This window comes from Podarcis liolepis, assembly GCF_965112155.1.
Source record: "Podarcis liolepis genome assembly, chromosome: 7".
Classification (NCBI taxonomy): Eukaryota; Metazoa; Chordata; class Lepidosauria; order Squamata; family Lacertidae; genus Podarcis; species Podarcis liolepis.
The window spans coordinates 33,667,873-33,687,527 of NC_139561.1; the positions used below are offsets into that span (position 1 = coordinate 33,667,873).

General features: G+C 43.2%; 1 protein-coding gene across 1 annotated transcript; it reads right to left on the reverse strand.

Annotated features, from left to right (window-relative positions):
• Positions 1 to 1,858: 1,858 nt before the first annotated feature.
• On the reverse strand, positions 1,859 to 19,638 carry CCNE1 (cyclin E1). The gene is made up of 12 exons (XM_083513758.1): positions 19,496 to 19,638; positions 18,635 to 18,677; positions 18,064 to 18,154; positions 15,802 to 15,870; positions 9,644 to 9,789; positions 9,414 to 9,549; positions 7,531 to 7,677; positions 6,237 to 6,332; positions 4,505 to 4,639; positions 4,307 to 4,418; positions 4,056 to 4,213; positions 1,859 to 2,453 (listed from the first exon to the last, which is right to left on the reverse strand). Exons 2-12 carry the CDS (start codon positions 18,646 to 18,648, stop codon positions 2,331 to 2,333), a joined length of 1,227 nt encoding a protein of 408 aa, XP_083369884.1. The 5' UTR covers positions 18,649 to 18,677; positions 19,496 to 19,638; the 3' UTR covers positions 1,859 to 2,330.
• Positions 19,639 to 19,655: the final 17 nt, after the last annotated feature.

The window sequence follows — 19,655 nt, forward strand, 5'->3', positions numbered from 1 at the left end:
GTTTAAAGATGCATGATGTGGTTGTATTAGGGAAGGTCTGGCCCTGTAAGCTATTTAGATGGGAGGTCACCCAGGACACACAACATTGTGAGCTGATGTGCAAACTGGAAAGTACCGGCTTTGGCGATGGAAACTGGCCAAAATAGGCATAGCGGGACCCACTTCTCTCTTGCTTATTCTTATTTGCCATCTCAAAATTATTTGTAAATCAAAAACCGATTAACTTGTTGGCTTACTTAAGTTTGGTTGGAGGACATCTTCATTCACGCCGTGCCTAAGTGGCGTCCTGCCCTACCCGTGTAGGATATTAGGCCAGGCTTGTTAAAAGTCCAAAAGGTTTAAGGGCTGTTTAGTGGAGATTGGAGGGGAGGGGATCCACATGGTGGCGACGGTGGTGAAAAGGAAAAAGCAAGAGTTGGTATGGCACGTTTGCTTTCATCCCTCTCTCATGGTGCAAGCTACAGCCCCTGTTTTCACAACTGCCTGCCACCAGCATCTTTCCTAATCTGCCAAATCAAGCCGGGCTGTATAAGTTCTTTTGTGGGGAGAGGTGGCTAGAGATGCTTTTCTCACATTTACCCAGTGGGAAGCATGGGTGTAGCCAGGGGGGTGCAGCTGGCCCCCATAAAGGAAAAAATAATAATTGTAACCAACTGACCAATTGCGTTGCAGATAACTCTGTTCTGCCTCACCCCCAACATAAAGCCAGCCCCCTCCAATAAATCCTGGCCACGCCCACGGTGGGAATTCTACTCTTGCATATTAAGTGAAGAATAGTAGGAACTGTGCTCAGACCAGGGTGCTGGTTGGGGCTATGAGGCTGCCTTCTTTGGAGAGGAAGATACCAAATCAACTATTAAATCACTTTTCCATAGAATCATAGAGTTGGAAGGGACCCCATGGGTTATCTAGTCCAAGGCCTTGCCCACAGCCGTCCCTGGGTGGGCTCAAACCACCAACCTTCGGGTTAACAGCCAGACACAACTGACCCATTGTTTTAAATAGTTGTTTCAAACGATAACATTGTGATATTATTCTTTTTGTCAACCACTTTTGTCTTTTTTACACTCAATTGGTATACATTTTATGACATAAATAAATACTATTGTCCAATAAAATTTTGAAGGGCGAGTGGCCTGTTTCTGGAGCACCAAGAAGTAATTCAATGCCTTGGGGTCATTTGAATTAAATTAGGGATGTGTAAACACCTCCCCCTGCCCTTCCCCAAAAGAGGCCACTGTCAATTATGGTAGCATCTTCTGCACTACAGCCTAATAGATTTGAATCTAATCAGATATGAATCCAAGGATAATACAAGACCAGTCTTTTGAATGCATAGCTGCTACTAATCTGTAACAAAACAATCAAGCTGTCAGCTTTACACCATCAAAGTTGATATTTACACTCATTCTGTTACTGTCCAATTTACAGCCGCCTTCTGAAAGTCTGATATTCGTAAGAGACAAACAGAATAGACCTTCTACTGTTTCAAAAAGCTGTCTGAATTAGGAAAACGCATATTTTCTGCAACATAACCTCCAGGGCATCTCCAAAACACAGATTGCCAAAAGATATCTGAGACAAAAAAACAGGCCAGGCCCCCAACAAATATGGATGGGGGCGGTGTGTGTGTGGGGGGGGGAGTCCAATTCTCCATCACAGCCCTGATCCAAACATTCCCCTCCCCTAGAGCTGCTATTTAGCTGTGAATGGGAGAAACCTACAACCTCCTGTATTCTGTATGGCAGCATGCCCAACGACAGCACCAAGTATTTTCCTTAACTGTAATTGGAAATAAAAGTTTTAGCTGTCTTTCACCTTCCAGAGTTATGACATATAAAACCAAGACTGCCTAGGACGCAGCTGATAGCATTTTATTTAAAAATTAAGACACATAAGACCATTTATACAAAGTGTTTAGTTAAAAAAGGATCAAGTTGTAAACTAGGAAGGTCTGAGAAGGAGCTTGCCATCCACAGCTAGCAAAATCCAGAGTATGGTTAATGCCCCAGAAGTGCAGAAGGCAGAACCCCTTTTTCTCTTCCCACCCCCTTTTCGAGTCAGCACGACGAGTATCGCCCTCCTTAGCAGCAATCCAAGCAAATGCTTGTTGTTTTTGGGTGGCTGGCGTACCCCATCAGTTCATTTAAAAATCAAAGTGTCCCATAAAAATAATGCAGGTTTCCTCCATCATAAAAAAGTGAAGACTTTCCTCTTTAGAATACATAAGACATTTGGGTAAGTCATTGGCAGCATCTCACAGTAAAGAATCAAGAATTATAAAGGCGTTTTGGCCAAGAGGTCTTCAGGTTGAGTAGCTTGTGAAAAAGTTACAGCTGTTTGGGTGTCAGAGACAATTTCTTACTGCTCTGAGGTGGGGTGAGGACACCCAGGGGTAGAGGAGAACTCCTCCTCTTCTTGGCCAACGCAGCTTGTTTTTCTTGAACTTTGTCCTAGAAAAGAAGAACGCCGAGAGTGAATGATCGACTGCTCATTCATGTGTCCAGAATCCTTGTGTTGTTTTTAGGTTTCAAGAGCAAACTCATGTCACATACTCAGAGAGGAAAATATACAGAAAGCTGCATCTGGACACAGAGACCTAGTCTATGTGTTTGTGTATTTACAACTTTAAAATACATGAGAAGGACCCCAATCCTCTGCTGCGTGACCATGTTTTAAAATGACGAGTGCCAAAGCATACATATATATCATATGTGGTGGGCATTCCAGCACAAAACTGAGAATTAGTTATGAAAAGTCAAATCTGTAAATGAGCAGGCTTAAGAATTCAACATTACAATGAAGGAATATTACTCCCCGTTGCTACAGCTCAAACATTATTTCCAGAAATCACTAACATTTGCTGCATCGGGAATGCAATTTAAGTTGCAAAACTGGCAAGAGTGCATTACAACCCTTTCCCGTTAACGGGAAAGGCAAGTCACTAGGTTCTAAGTTATATAGGCTAATGGGACAAGATTGCAAAGCTTCCTGCATCTGCACTGGCTCTGAATGGTTTTTATATATTAAATTGGTTTTATTGTTGATGTTTCTGCTTATCGCTTTGAGACGACTCAGAGAGATTCAAAAATGGAATTAAATTTTAAATATGCTCTCCTGATCTAATCACTAAATCACACAGATCAAGTCTGTTATCAAAGTCAGTCTCTCAGGTTTAAGTCCAACACTTTAGACCAGGAGTGGGGGGCCTTTGGCCCTCCAGATATTGCTGAACAACAGCTCCCATATGCCCTAGCAAGCATGGCCAATGGCCAGGAATGTTGGCAGCTGTAGTTCACTAAGAGGGGCTAAAGGTTCCCCACATCTGATGTAGACAAAGAGGGAGAGATGAAGTGATGAGACTTTCCAGGTCTCACTTCATCACAGCCCTGCTGTATATGCTTGAGGGCCAGGGGTTGGGAAGGTACCCACCATGCCACACTGCTGTCCTCTTGCATTAACACTTTTGAGGGAGTTTCTGAACATTTAGTGTTGCATTCAACTAACTTTTACTCATGAGTTAGACCCAGTGAAATTAATGGCCGGGACTAACTTGGATCTATTAATTTCACTGGGCAGACTCTAAAAGTTAGTTGAATACAACCTTCTCTCTCTCACACACACACATTTCACATTTTATTCTCATGCTCTACGAAAGCAAAGTGTGGCGCTGTGGTTGAAACCACTGAGCCTAGGGCTTGCCGATCAGCAGTTTGAATCCCCGCAACGGGGTGAGCTCCCGTTGCTCGGTCCCAGCTCCCGCCAACATAGCAGTTCGAAAGCATGTCAAAGTGCAAGTAGATAAATAGGTACCGCTCTGGCGGGAAGGTAAACGGCGTTTCCGTGCGCTGCTCTGGTTCGCCAGAAGTGGCTTAGTCATGCTGGCCACATGACCCGGAAGCTGTACACCAGCTCCCTCGGCCAGTAAAGCGAGATGAGCGCTGCAACCCCAGAGTCATCCGCAACTGGACTTAACAATGAGGGGTCCCTTTACCGTTACCTTACAAAAGCAAGGAGGCCTTTGGCCACTAAGATGTATCTATGAGAACACTTACCAGCAAGTTAAAGGTGTTAATGTGCATCTGTATATTGTGCAAATCTTCCAAAGGAACGCCTCTGAAGTGTTTGAGCGGCGAGCTCCCCACCTCCTTGATGGCCACAGCAAAGGGAACCATCCACTTCACACAGTCCTGTATTTCCCATAATTGATAACCTAGAAAATCAAGAAGACACCCGCCTTTGTAAGTCATGCCTCTGCTGGACTTAGAACGCTGGATTTCTTCTCTTTCGTTAAAACGCAGCTTACCCGAAACCTTCTGCATCAGCTCACAAGAGGAGAAGTGATATAATGCAGAAGCAGCTAAAGTGCCATAGGAGTAGTCCAAACAGCCAACATCCAGCACGCAGAGATCCAAAAGCTGTAGAGAGGGGACAGAGAGCTTGAAAGGAAACGTTTCTAATGAAAGGGGCGGGTGAAATGTTTAAGGGCAGAATTCGTCCTTACCTCAGCTATCTGCACAAATATCTCCTGGGGGTATTGCGGTAGCAGCATCTCACAGATTTCATTTAGATAAGCGACCTGCATGTATATGTTTAGCCAGGACACAACCGTGAGGGGACTCAGATTCCAATTGAGTGCCTAGAAGAGAGCATGCACGTCAGGAGGTAAAGTGAGTTTCTTTAGCACCCACAGGGCATTTGCCTGCTCTTCTTTGCAAACACAACTGAATGTGGTTACGGACTGACAACAGTCGTCGACTTTTGTAACAGCTTTGACACAAAACCCGCAATGGGGCTCATCACAGCAAGCCTAGAAAGCTATCTCCTTGGTGGGCACCAAAATGGAGGCTAAATAAATAACCTATGGGGCAAGAGTCTATGCCAAACATGTAACAGAGGAGCAGATCAGGCCTTGATTCCACATACTAATGGTAGTACGCGCAGGAGACACATGTGCATTCATTCCAATGCACTGATGCTACAATTATGCTTAGCATAGAATCACAGTCAGAAGGGATTCCCAAGTCCAACCCCCTGCAATGCCGGTATCCGACATTCACTTTTACATCAGAGTGCAGAGGCAGGGCATCTCTGGTGTACTTCTTCACACAACACATAGTTAAACTATGAAATTCACTCACTCAAGAGACAGTAATGGCCACCCACTTGGACAGATATGAATTAGAGTCTTGTTGCACTTGAGTCCTGCTTGCGGGCTTCCTTTGGGAACCTGATGACCAGTGTGAGAATACTGGACCTTTGGCCTAATCCAGAATGCACACGTGGCAAGTGCAATCCTGCTGCCACGCTGCACATTCATATACAGTGGTACCTCAGTTTAAGAATAGTCCTGTTTATGAACGATTCGATTTACGAACTCCGCAAAACTGGAAGTAGTGTCCCGGTTTGCGAACTTTACCTCGGACTAAGAATGGAATCCAAATGGTGGAAGGGCACCAGCGACGGGAGGCCTCATTAGGGAAAGCGCGCCTCAGTTTAAGAATGGTTTCAGTTTAAGAACGGACTTCCAGAATGGATTAAGTTAGTAAACCGAGGTACCACTGTACACACTTTTGAAAAAATAAATACGAGAGCCAGTGTGATGTAGAGGACAGGGTCTTTGCCCAAGGCAACTGGAGTTAAAATCCCTACTCAACTCTCAACTATGAACTTCCCCAGGTGATTTTGTGCCAGTCACTCTTGGATTAACCTTACACTGGGCTGTTAAGATGATTAGAGAGAGGGCTGGGTTAGAAAGAGAAAGAAATCCCATGCATTATTACCCTGAGGGTGCACTTACATCTACTTGTAAGTACTACTACTACTACTACAACTACTAACAAGAACATACTGCAAGTTACAGAATTAGTACACAGATGGAATTTGGGTCACTTTCACCATGGACTTACAAAATATACTCTATGTCAAAATGCACCAGCAGTCTTTCATGCTGAGCCAAGCTGTTTCAGATGTCTCAAAATGGACAGGAGATTTCTATCTACACAGCTATAAAAGAATCACTGATAATGGAAGATAAAGAACTGAAAGACAGACATGCCACTGATTAACTAACATGCTTTTGGCAACAAAAAGTGCTGCCTTTTCACCATGGCTGACTGCACGGAGTGGCTTGGGAAAGGCTTTGTTCAAGGTACTGAGGATGCGACTTTAAAAAAAGCAGAATGCAATTTTCCCTACAATCCATTCCAAACACACACAGAGAGAATCACATTTACCTTCATAATGATGAGTTCCATACTAAGAATTTCTTCTTCAGTACAAGCCCCATCTGTAACATATGCAAACTGCTGCAGCTTTGGAGGATAGATTTCCTGAAACATGGAAGACGGGACATCAATGCATTGTCAACAGTGGTAAATGGCAAAGCCAGATGGTTCCAGACACTGACAGCTATCAATGCCTAATTTGGGGGGTAACAGCACTATTCTGATGTACAGGGATACTTCCTGAGCTCAGATCAATTAGGCCCAGCAGCAAATGTAATAGCAACTTTATGGCTGCTGTTAAGAGCACAAGATCTATCAAGGATCATAGCCTCTTCAATCAAAATGGCCAAGACAGCAGGTGACAGAGCCTTTATTTTGAAATGTGTGTGAAAACACAGCCTTGCTCTCTTCCTGCACTTTGCAGCCCCATATCTGTTCATTTCTATCATATTACCAGCTGCAGTAGGGAAGGAAATACAAAGGACTTTGAGGAACCAGAATTTGTACACAAGAGTTGGTGTTCTTATCGAATTTACAAAGATGTCTTCTACAAAAAAGTGCTTAAGGCTTATCACACATCTGCCAGTATGTCAACGTCACTGGTGTGTGTCTGATTCATCTTAAAACAGTGAGGCAAGTGAAAGGCAACTTCAATTTGGTTTTATTGAACTTTAATGATGAACATGCACACACACACCCATTTTAGTTATTAATGTTAAATAGTAGCTTGGGTGCTTTCAGGCAGAGAGGCAACCTACAAGTACCATAAAAGGTAAATAATTCTTGGAAGAGTAAAAATGTTTAAATGTGGCATTTCACTGTAGGATTTAGACCAGAGGTCAGGACTGGACTGGAAGGAGGCAGAATGTACTTCTGATAACATGGATTGTTACTAAAGTAACCCATGCTTTAAAACAGATGTGTTAACCTCTTAAGGCAGCTTTCCCCAGCTGTTTCAATCAGAAGGTTTTGTGCTCCAACTTCCATCAGCCCCAGCCAACATCACCAAGGATGATGGGAATAGTACTCCAACATCTGGCAGACTATTAATGATTCCTCCAAACTTAAAAGATTATATTTTACATAAAAATAGTATTGTAGGAGCAGAACAACAAAGCCCAAACTATTTTCAATCCCAGATTGCATTCCATCAAAAGATGGCTCACAAATGAATAGACATCCAGCTTCTTTTACTTTAAGAGTGTGATCCTATGCATATTTACTTCAAAGCAAGTCTCACCATGTTAAGTGGAGATTGCACCACAGAAAATGCATTTAGGTTTGAAGGCAAGACTCATTTTACCTCAAGCTTTGCGGCTATGAATAAGGATGAAATTCCAATAAGTTGCAGAAGTGTCTTTACAATGTTCTGTTGCGTGGCCATGAACCGATCGAAAAAATCCTGTGCCAAATAAAATGTCTCTCTATGAAGCTTGTAGACTTCGCAAACCTGCAGGAGACAGAAGGGTGTCATTCTGCTTCTCAGCTGCATAATTCCATGATGCACCTTCTTAATGTGACGCTCAGTGGAACTACAGTTGTACCTTGGTTTTAAAACAACTTAGTTCTTGAATGTTTTGGCTCCTGAACGTTTTGCGAACTTTTTTTTGAAGCCAAACGTCCAACGTGGCTTCCAATTGGCTGCAGAAGCTTCCTGCAGTCAACTAGAAGCCATGCCTTGGTTTCTGAACATTTTGGAAGTCAAACGGACTTCCGGAATGGATTCCATTCGAGAACAAAGGTACAACTGTTTAGTGTTTCCTAAAGATGAGTTGATTTAGTCTATGACATAGCTATGCTTTGCTACCCCAAAATATGTTCATTTTTTGTACTATAAGCAGAGCTGATTCAAGACATTTTGCTGCCCCAAGCAAAGGACTACATGCTGCTCCCCACCCTGCAAAAGAAGTACAAAACCCAACCTAACTGGAAGTTGAATCTTACTTCAGCAGCCACCTCACTTTGCACTGGGCCAGCTGCAACTGCAAACGGAATGAACTACTTGCTAGCAGAACATCACAAAGTTTTCCTAGGATCTGGAGTGGGGCCTTTGTTTTGGAGGCGTTGGTCTGACAATATGAATACATGTTGAATGCCCATGACATGAAAACTGAAGGGAAGCCCCTGTGGCACCAGCAAAAATAAATAAAAAGTCTCCCTGCACTGATAAATGCAAAAAACGGACTGGAGTGCAGAAAAACGCCTGTTAGAGGGAAGAAAGGATACAGCAATGTTTGCCACAATAAAAAGATGGGATAGGGACTGGAAATATTTCCCCTCGTTGCCCCTCTCTAAAATTTTGGCAGAGAAACATAGAAGTGAACCAAAGTGAGGTAAACATTTGTTTCTTCACCAAAGCATAAAGCCTACAATGAAGAAAAAATTGCTGAAACTAGAAGAATGTTTTCTCTTTGCAGAGAGAGTGTTTGTTTTCCTGTAAAGAACAACTGCCTGACTTCCAGCCTATGACAAGGAGAGTCAATTCATGATTTGTGATGGGGACTCCTTTTTGCCTTGCCTATGGCTGTTGTACAAGGCAAACAGCTCCAAAAAACTGAGGCCTGATTGTAGGGGCCAGGACCTACCCTTAGGATCCATCCATTGAAATGGAAATGAGCAACCTAGGACTTGTATTGGCATGAAAATTGCTTATCCTGCTTGGGAGATCCAATCCCTACTACGCCCAAATGCACACACTGACTGGCAATACTGAGAGCCCTGGGCACTGTTCTGGCTACCCAACTGCTATCTGCTTAGCTATGAAGAGTCCCGACACCTGTGTCCTCTTTCATTTCCCATGGCATCCTAGTGCTTTAGTTTTCTAAAAATCCCAATGCTTCTGAGAACAACCTTCCGAGCAGCCACTTTTACCAGTGTGCCTTTTTTAAGCTGTTGTGTGCATGTCCATCTCCGAACTCTCCCCGACACCTTCCTTCCCTATTAGCAACTCTTGATATTCCTCACCTGGATCTCTAGTCCATTATGAACCAGCTCTAGCAGACAGGCAGCAATCTATCCTATGCTAGGAATAGAACTAGGAGCAACTGAAGGAGGTAGTTCTCCTACTACCAGGGTAGTAGTTCCAAAAAACCCTTTGCTCCCAAGGAAACTCCAGGCAGACTATGATAACAATCTCACATCGATGTGTTCATTGTTTCAAATATTAGCACAAGAAGACAGTCTCACCTCCATTAGCCAGTCTAGAAGAATCACCCGCATTTTAGGTTGCAAGAGTGGATGCCTTTGCAGATATAGTTTATCCCTCACATATGCCTGTTCTTTTATTATCATGTTTTTCCACACTTCATCCCTATTTGCCCAGCTGCAGGAGAGAGAGAAAGAACAAGAGGAAATGTGAAAAAAAAAGTGTAACAGGCAATAATGGAACAGGAGGCCATGAAATTAGGAAAAATTACCCCAAAACAGGCAACGGCGAATCTCTAGATGAAGCAAGGCTTTGGTGCATGAAAGGAGAGAAGTTTGGGCTTCCCAGCTCATCATCTTTCTCTGGTGTTGGGATCAGCATATGGGGATGTGCGCGCACATCATAGTTTGAAAACGGCTATTGAAGAAAAAATAAAAAGGGGGAGCCATTAAATCTCACAGTTATAAAGTTCATTGAACAGTTGATTAGTCCTCCCCACAACAAATTCAGAAAGAGTTAAAAGGCAAGTGTTTTTAGTCACCGCGCTCGAATATATGGCAATTTACCTTTCATATGTTCGCCTCTGAAAAAAGCTATTGTTGCTTCAAGAGAAGAGACAAATGGTCACCAACTCAGCAAGCGGTCTTTTTAAAAGAGCACTTGTGACACTGCACTTGCTCTGCCAGGCACAAAAATATTCTGCATGAAGGAAAACAGGCTTTCAGTTTCAGAATCCCATCTGTTTATTTTCCACCTGATGGCAATATCCTTGATAGTAGAAATCAAGAAACAGAGGGATTAGGACTTCAGGTGGGGAGGAAACAGATGGAAGTCCCAAACAGTTATCCTGTTTTCTCTGAGTTCCTGTGGTAATGAACACAAAAAGAAAAACAATGCTGGCTGCTTTTTAAAAAACAAAAAAGGTTGTTGCCCCCGCAATGCATGCACAAGAATAACTAAAAGTGTATGAATTTAGCTCTTTTGGGATTACAATACAACTAATCTTAACAGAAAACTTTGGATGCCAAACGCAAATTAGCACACACAGCATTCCTCTCATTCTGGAATTGTATGCTTTGGAAAATTATACTCATGTGAAAATAGCGCATCAAGGAGAAACTGAAGTATGTTAGCTATGTACAAGGGAAGGAAGACAAACTCCCAGCAGTATATGGAATCTTCAAGCTGATAACTGATGTTGCAGATATTTTGCAGACAGGGTAGCATTAGGCGCACCAGAACACTTTACTCCAAACCCCAAAAGTGATTTCTAGGCTTCAAAATTCTTTTACACACGCACACAACCCAACTTTTCTGAACAGTTGCCTCTTCTTTAACACCTTTAAAAACCACAGCTCTCTGTTTAATCATAGTGAAAATTGCATGTGCAAGGGCTTACATGAGAAACAGCTCAAAACTGCTGGTCTGTTATAACTAGATCACTGAAAGTCACCACTGGGATGAATGTAAATGGTGACTCAACATGAAACCAACATCTTTACCAGACCGTGTTTCTGGACTCTATATGTATCAATTAGTTTTCGAGCAAAAACCCAAAGGATGTCAGATGAAGCAGAATGGTACTATATCCAGCAAAAGTTCCATTTGTATTCTGACCTGGGCCCACAAGAAATTCCTTCAGAAAGTTGTGCTGCTTTCCTGCTCTTGCTCCTTGCTTTGCTTTCTCCTCCTCAACATGTTTGTTTGACATTTATGCCCCTAAATCATCTATACTGAAGTTACAGTGGACATATGACTGGCAGGAAGCAACAAACCCAGAAGGCAGCTTGGAACAAGACTAGATGCCTAATGCTTAGAAGTCATTTAGCAACCTAGAATCTGGATTCACATCCAAAACCTACACTACAACAGTACAGCATAAGCAAAACCTTGTGGGTACAGATCTCACTGTCTCAAAGCCTTTTGAGAAGAAAGCCACAAGTAAATGCATGTTACTTCTTAGGGCCAAGGGATCCCCATACCTGTTTTAAACATTGTCCATTTTCGCAAATCAGCTCTAAATTATTCTTTGTCCTACTTAGGCTGGGAGATGAACACACTCCTTCCTTATTCTGAAAGTACCAGGTCTCACAACACAGCAAGTGCCAAAGAAACAAAATGGCTAGTTCTGCAGCAATCACAGCACACAAAATGCTGCTCTTTGATTTTTTCCATCTTTGGAAAGCAAGAAGAGTTTCTTTATCATCCCCTGCTCAAATGAAGGTGCAACATGGAAAGCAACACATCACTTCTACAAAAAGCACCATCACCAGGTAAGGGTATGGGGACAAAACAAGATAACTGGTATTCAGCAGGTGAAAAAGCATGTTGAAGGGAACAAAATTACAGCTCTTTTTCTAGCTCAGCTTACCTGCATAGGCCCATAAAAACTATGTTGATTTCAGCTAACATACCACAATTTATCACAAGCTGCTTCTTAATCAAGCTACCTGTGCATGAGTTAAAAGAAAGAGGGCTAGTTTGAGAAATAGCGAGCATTTTTAGCTATGGCACAATCGTCTTGAGAACCACATGCTGAAAAAATCTGCTTTTGCCAACTGGGCAATATAACCACACTTTCTTAATGTAAAAAGGGAGCTGTGTTGCAATTAAAAGCTCTAACTTTATGTTAGGCTGATAGTACCAATGAACTCTGCACACTTTAAGTGGGACTGACCATCCAGTCAATGGAACAGTCAAGCATATTTCAAGTCATAATTCACTGGGTTTCTTTTTTTAAAGCTTCTCTTGTTTTTCCAATAGCTGGGTATATGGTGTTGATAAAAGATCCATTCTCATTAGTGACAGAAACCAATTCATACCAAGAAGTAACTTATGCAGCTGTGTCTAGTTCTTGATGCCACAAGTTAAGGATATTGACAAGATAGGTGTGCAGAGAAGGGTGACCAAGAATATCAAGGTTCTGGAAATCCAGGCCTTACAAGGAACAGTTGAGGGAGTTGGGTATGTTTAGCCTGAAAAAGAGATGACTGAGAGGAGATATGATAGCTATCTTCAAATATCTAAAGGGCTGTCACATGGAAGGTGGAACAAGACTGTTTTCTCCTGCTCCAGAGGTTAGGACCCAAGCCAATAGCGTCAAGTTACAAGAAAAGAGGTTATGACTAAGCATCAGGAAGAACTTTTTGATGGTAAGAGCTGCTCAACAGCGGAATGGACTTCCTCTGAAAGTGGTGTAGTCTCCTTCCTTGAAGGTTTTAAAGCAGAGGTTGTATGGCCATCTGTCATGGGTGCTTTAGTTGAGATTCCTACACTGTAGGGGGTTGGACTAGATAATGCTCAGGGTCTTTCCAACTCTATAACTCTATGATTCTATGAATGCTACACCATAGACTACAGAGCTGCTGTTGAGCTGTCAGATGATGGCTTCATAAGCCTTCAAGATAGCCAGCACAACATATTGTTACAGCAAAGCACTTTCTCCATATAGGAACAGATGCTGTGCCAACAGCTTTATTGCTGAGCAAGAGCTGCAAGGCCAATGCATTTTATGCAAACTTTTGCTTTGGAAATGTAACCACGCAGCCGTTTGAGCTTTCTTCTACACACTATTGAAAAGGAAAAGGGTAGGTAAAACAGTTAATGTAAATTATTCCTACAATCTCCACAATATTTAAAATATTCTGCAAGTGCAGGCAGAATATTGCAGTTGTACATGATGCAAGGCAACACCATGTGGAACGACACACCTAAGGCTATTAAACACACTGTGATGAAGGGCTGGGAGAGATCTGGTTTTCAAAATCACGATACCTCACCAGTTAAGTATCACAATATCTCTATATATATCTGCAGTAGCAGAGGGCTTTGTTGCGCCTCCCTGCAGCAGCAGAGGGTCCTGCCGTATCTCTCCATGGTAGCGAAGACTGCACTTCCCCACAGCAGCAGATGGCCTTGCCATGCCTCCCTGCAGTGGCAGAGGGTCCCGCCATATCTCCCTGCGGCGGCAGAGGATGTGCCACGGTTCCCTGCAGCACCAGAGGGCCTTGCGCCTCCCCGCAGTGGCAGAATTTCCTGCCATACCTCTCCATGGCAGCGGAGGGTGTACCGCACTTCCCTGCAGCAGCAAAGGGCTTTGCTACACCTCCCCATGGTGGCAGAGAGTCCCACCATACCTCCCTGCTGCGATTCCGCGCAGCATAGGGCCTTGCCATGCCTCCTCATGGCAGTGGAGGGTGCACCGTGCTTCCCCGCAGCAGCTGAAGGCTTTGACATGGCTCCGTATGACGGTGGAGGGCCTTTGAATTCAGTATGGCTTGCTTGTGAGCAGACATGCACTTGCTTGCCCTGCTTACCGAAAAACACCCTCCCCATCAATCTCACATAGTATCCAACCTCCCATTTCAGCATAAGGCAACCACCTAAATCTTCTTCTCTCCATTACCCACCCCGAAGGGTCCTCATCCCACCAGTCTCAAATAAATAAATAAATAACTTTCCTTTTTTATATAGCGGAAAGTTATTTAGGGCGATCCAACAACATAAACACCACCAGAAAATAATAACTCTTCCCCCTCTGTTTTTCCACCGGTTGGGGTGAGTGTGAGAGAAGAAGCATTTTCCAGTTCTTTGTTTATGTTCAACAATATGGCGATCTATCACACAGCCCTACTGTGATGTGGCATAATTGGGTTAGCAACCACAAAAGCACTCATGAAGGAGCCATGATCTAGTTCTGAGTAGTGGACCTAATTAGACATCATGTTTTCTCAACCATCTTCTTTTAGAAATATGCATGGTTTGATTTGTAAACTTAAATTTAGTATTTAAGGAATCTTAAGAAACAAGTTGGTCACTTATTTCCATCAAAACTTTGCCAGGTCAGTTGATGGATCTCACCTCTGCAAAATGGGAAAAAAGACCAGACAGTGTGGTGAAAGCCAGTTAACCCTCCCTGGTCAAACCTGATTAGTTAATATTGTATCTTCCCTATGATGACAAAAGGGAAGGAAACTCCCTGCTCATAGGGAAAGGTCCAGAAAGTGAATGCTGAACAGGCTGACCAACAACTGGAATAGGGAGTTGTAGGAAGCAGAGTCCACAGCAAACAAAGCCCATCTGCTACGGTAGCATTAGCCTCTAGATCTCCAGCTGCCTTAATTGGGAAGGTGTACCACATTTTGGATTAGCCTGTGGACAAAAAAACCCAAAAAAAAACCCAACAGCAACATTTCCTGATCACTCTTTCCGCAGTTTAACTACCACCCTGAAAACTGTCACAATAGACAAAGGAAGCTGATGCATTCTTTTCAGCTCCAGCCAATTTCATCTCTGTACACAAAGATTATGCAGGCTCATTTCAACAAAAATGGAGCTCTTCATAGTCCTATGTATCTGTGCATAGCAAAGAGATGGAAATGAAAAGTGGGACTTTTTCTAAAAAAGATGCAAAGCCCAAATATTTTTAGTTTCCTTTTCAAGGGACCCTACTGCTCACTGACAAATCTGGGAGTCCAGGGCATCTAGTGATACGAGAATTCACAAATTTTGTCTCAAACCTTCTAATTAAGATTGCGGCTTGAATAAGAGCAATTAGTACATTCATAGGTAAAGCTGAGCTAAGACATCCATACCAGAACTCAAAACACTTGGTCACTACATTGCAATATATTGCACCCTCCCAACATTTCACAGTTTAAAGATAGGGACATGCCACCTACTGGGTTCTACTGGGTTACATTTACTTGGCAACAGCCTGTCCTCTTCAAGTGGAAAAGCCTGGACAATGGGTGATATTCAACATTAGTCCTACTCTGAGTGGACCCATTGAAGTTAATGGGCATTACACACTTAGGTTCATTAATTTCAAGGGTTTCCTCTGGTTAGGATTTAGTTGAATGTAACCCATTGTGTTTATTTCAGTTTGGTTAAACGTATTACTGGGGAAAACATAGTCTAAAAATACTGTATTTGAAGCGTATGAAAAGGCACCCTATTCATGGCATGATGCCTTAGTGTTCGAGTGAATATGCATCAGATGTAGGCAGCATCTCCCACTTCTCACTGCTCAGAAATGAAGATCTACAGGCTCTGGGCAGAAGCTGAAACCCTGAAAAGTGAGAATTCCCAACAACTTCACAGTCCCTATTTTATCCTACCACAGGTACATGGGACAAATAACAACAAATATGCCTATGCCTGGGAACTAGAGAAAGTTGGAACTGATCATATCCTCTAAGACTCATAGATGTGATGCAGGGATGGGGAACCTGTGACCATCCAGATGTTGCTGGACTCAAACTCCCATCATGCCTCAACCAGCATGGCCAGTGATCAGTTTTGATGGAAGCCCAGCAAGAACTGGAGGTCCACAGGTTCTCCACACCTGTCTTAATGCTTTAGGCCCCAACAGAGCTATACAAATTAAAACAGTATCACTGAATACCAGTTGAACGCCCAAGTAATTACCTGGCTCTCATTCTGTTTCTTCTTGGTCATTTCTGTTTTGGCAACTTCTTCATCTGGATCCTGTAAAAACTACATGGAAAAGAATGAAGTGAGGTTTACCAGTCTGCAGTAAACAGGGGGCGGGGTGAATAGAGAGAAGTGGCTCTGGGATTATATGACTCTGGCCCTGCTTGTGAGCTTTCCACAGGCATCTGGTTGGCCACTGCGAGAACAGTGACTAGATGGGCTTTTGGCCTGATTCAGCCGAGGTCTCCCTATGCTATAGTCTTAAGGCAGTTCATGAACATTAGCTATCATAACAAGGAAGTTAAAATACAGGCTTTACATATGCGATGGCTGTTCACATGGGTTTCACAACTCATTTTGGATATGGTTACATGAGCACAAATGTACTCATGTACGGTTACAGACGTTTCAGGTTACAGATTCCGCTAACCCAGAAATAGTACCTCGGGTTAAGAACTTTGCTTCAGGATCAGAACAGAAATCGTGCTCCGGCGGCACGGCAGGAGCAGAAGGCCCCATTAGCTAAAGTGGTGCTTCAGGTTAAGAACAGTTTCAGGTTAAGAATGGACCTCCAGAACGAATTAAGTTCTTAAACCGAGGTACCACTGTACTACCATCTATTCTGCGAAGATAGAATCCACCAAGATCTACCAGCTAGCACATGTCTACATAATTATGTTTTGCCTTTTGCCTTTAGTCAAGGTTAAACCTAAATGTAAATGGAAAAACCTTAAGGAATTCGTAGTTTCCACCATGCACATTGCAACCCTTTTACTTATGTGGAGGTTGCGGGGGGGGGGGGGCAGTGTGCTTGCTAAAAGTCAGCAATTCAATTTTCTACTGAAAGTTAGGCAAGGGATTTATTTAGATGGGATTGAGCATAGAATCACTCAAATGAGAATTGAGCAGCTAATCAGTCGAGTAACAGTCAAGTATTTTGAATGCATTAAGAATGAAAATAGATACTTTTATCACTGTGCTTGATACTTTTGCTAGCTACAATAAAATAAAATAAAAATAACCACCATTATGAAACAAGGAAGTTTTTAGAAGTTACTAAGTTTCCAAACTAGTGTTCAACTCTTCTCAGAGCAGATGACTTGATGTGGAGAGGGTACTTCCTGGTTCTTGCAGCCAGAAAGATGGAGCCGTAGGTGGTGCTGGGCAGCGGCCCTTGCCCCAAACAACTGTTTGTGTACCTGTTCAGAGATACCTGCTGTTATTAGGAGATGGCCCGTAGGAGAATATATGTTCTGTAGTAGAGTACATGCATTTCATGCAGGTTCAATCCAGGTAGACCTGGGGACATGTTCTGTCTAAACCACTGAAAGTTACTGAGCTAAATGGACCAGTAGTCTGACACAGACCTGGTTCGTGTAACATGGTCAATGAAGATAACATGCTAAACGAAACCTTGGCTTAGCACAGTGTGGTGCAGCAGTAAAAAGGACTCTTTGAGAACACGCCCGTTTGTGTGGGCTTCGTAAGCCACAGCTTGGCTTACTATGGCGAGCAAATTAGCCTCAGGATAAGGCAGCAAGAATATTATTGGCCCAAAAATGGAAGCAAGAAGAACTACCAACATTAGAAGAATGGAGGATGAAATTGATGGACTACGCAGTATTAGATAAGCTAACAGGAAGGATCCGAGACCGGCGGGACCAAAGGTTTACCAAAGACTGGACTAAATTTACTGAGTATCTGAAAAGTATTTGTGATGATCAGATTACGTTTGTAGGACTACAAGAAGTTCTGTGAGGAGTAATTTAAGAAATATTGTAAAAATGGAAAGGGAGAAATGATTTGCTAGAAAATGTAAAGGCAATATTAAGTTAAGAATAGCAGGAGAAATAATCAAGACTATCAGAGATGCTGAAGGAAGTCCAAACAAGGACATATGTATAATAATTTGTGTGGTATGTCTTTAAAATTTTTGTATGCTAAAAATTAATAAAAATTATTAATAAAGAAAAAGGATAAGGCAGCTTCCTTTGCTCCTAACCTGCCTGGGACTTACCATGCAGAGTGACATTCTTCGCTTTACAGACTATTTAACCAAACTGAAATAGGCAATCAACTGACCGGTATGCTAATCCTATCTTCAGGAGTAGATAATGTCATGAAAAAGGTTTTGGGTGAGTGTGAGTCATAACACTGTTTTTCCTTTCAAACGGATACAGTTGCTAGTTACATGATCTGATTTGGGCAGTGCTCTTCGATGACTGGGGTTGTTCCCCCACAAATACAGGCACTTACTGTGGCGACATCAGCTTTTCTCTTGCGGGTTCGAACAGTGAAGTCGGTGGGAGCTTCATCTTCAGTGGGAGTGTTCTTGTCCTTGCGATCACTGCAGAGAGTGGAAGATTCAGTCCTATCATGCCATGCATTATAAAAACATGTTTTCACTGAAGAAAACATTTATGAAGTGCACATGAGTGCACCCTTTCACCCACTTATCCATACATGGTGTTATGCTTGTTCATACATGGTGTTGAGAGTTTCTTTTGTATTTGCTATACAGGGAGTTCCAGGCTTACAAGTTCCTCCTGAAACAGGATTTGCAAGGGGGCATTCCAGGTCTACAAGCTGCCTTTAAAACAGGCCTTGCTAAAGGTTAGAGCAGTGGTTCCCAAACTCTTTTCATTCCCCAGACCACTTGGAAATTGCTGGTGGCCTAGACCCGAATTTTTCTGCCTGTAAAGCAGTGAGCTAGGTGCTACGTGATTTTAAATTGCATTTTAACAGACATGCCAAGGACCACCTAAACGAAGCGCTCCATGGCCTGCAGTTTGGGAACCCCTAGACTACAGAGGTGAATACAACTCACCTGGATTTGGACATGGTGGTCTGGAGAGATCAAGACTTCAACCCTGGGGGGTTGAAAAGAGAGAAGTGCAGTGATGAATCTGCAAACACTTTCAGTTCATATAAATATCTCAGTGTGGCTTACTTTTAAAGAAAAAAGGTAAGATGGAGGAAAATGTATAGGAAGAAAGGATGAAATTTAGGATTGATAAAGGCTTAGAAAGGCAAGAGAGGAAAAAACATTGATATGCATCTCAAACACAAAAAAGGAACAGAAAAGCCTCCAAAAAATGTTGCAGGCCCAAATAAGCCTTCTGCAGCAACAGCATGGAGATGAAACAGTTGCACATCTGGGGGATTAAGAAACTACATGCAAACCCACATTTTGGTAAGTTTCATTGGGGAGTGTGCATGTGTCTTTTCACCCAGAAAGAGAGGCACCGGGTAGGGAAAAGGGGGTATCCCTCTTAACACCCTATTAACTGCACCCATCCAAGTTACTCCATGTGAAAGCAATTAAGGGAAAACTTGACCCAGCCACCTCTCAATACCCCCCCAAAAAACCAATAAATACAAAATAATATAAACAAAATAACCGCCTACATACAAGGCAGCACGCTAATTCCCCCACCCCATATTTATAACGGGGTTAACCCCCCAAAAAAAATCACACCCCAAGACAAAGAAAATGCAAGAATGGAGAGAAAATGCACCCCTCTCGCCTCATTTCAAGGTGCCCGAGAGTAGAAGGAGAGGCTGTCATTTCACCCCACCCCCCACCCCACCAGTGTCCCTGGAGAAATGCCTGGGAAACCCCTCTGAATCCGGATCCCCCAACTGTGGGCAAGGGTGAGGGGCTCCTCTTTCCACCCCCCCACTTTACCAGGAGCAGAGGTCGGCCAGCCGGCCGGCGTTGGCAGTGTGGCTGGCGGCTTCGTGGGCGGGCCGGCGGGATACAGGAAGGCGGGCTCCTCCTCGCTGCTGCTGCTGCTGCTGCTGCCGCCGTCCTCCTCTCGCCTCCTCACGGCGCGCCGGCTCCCGTG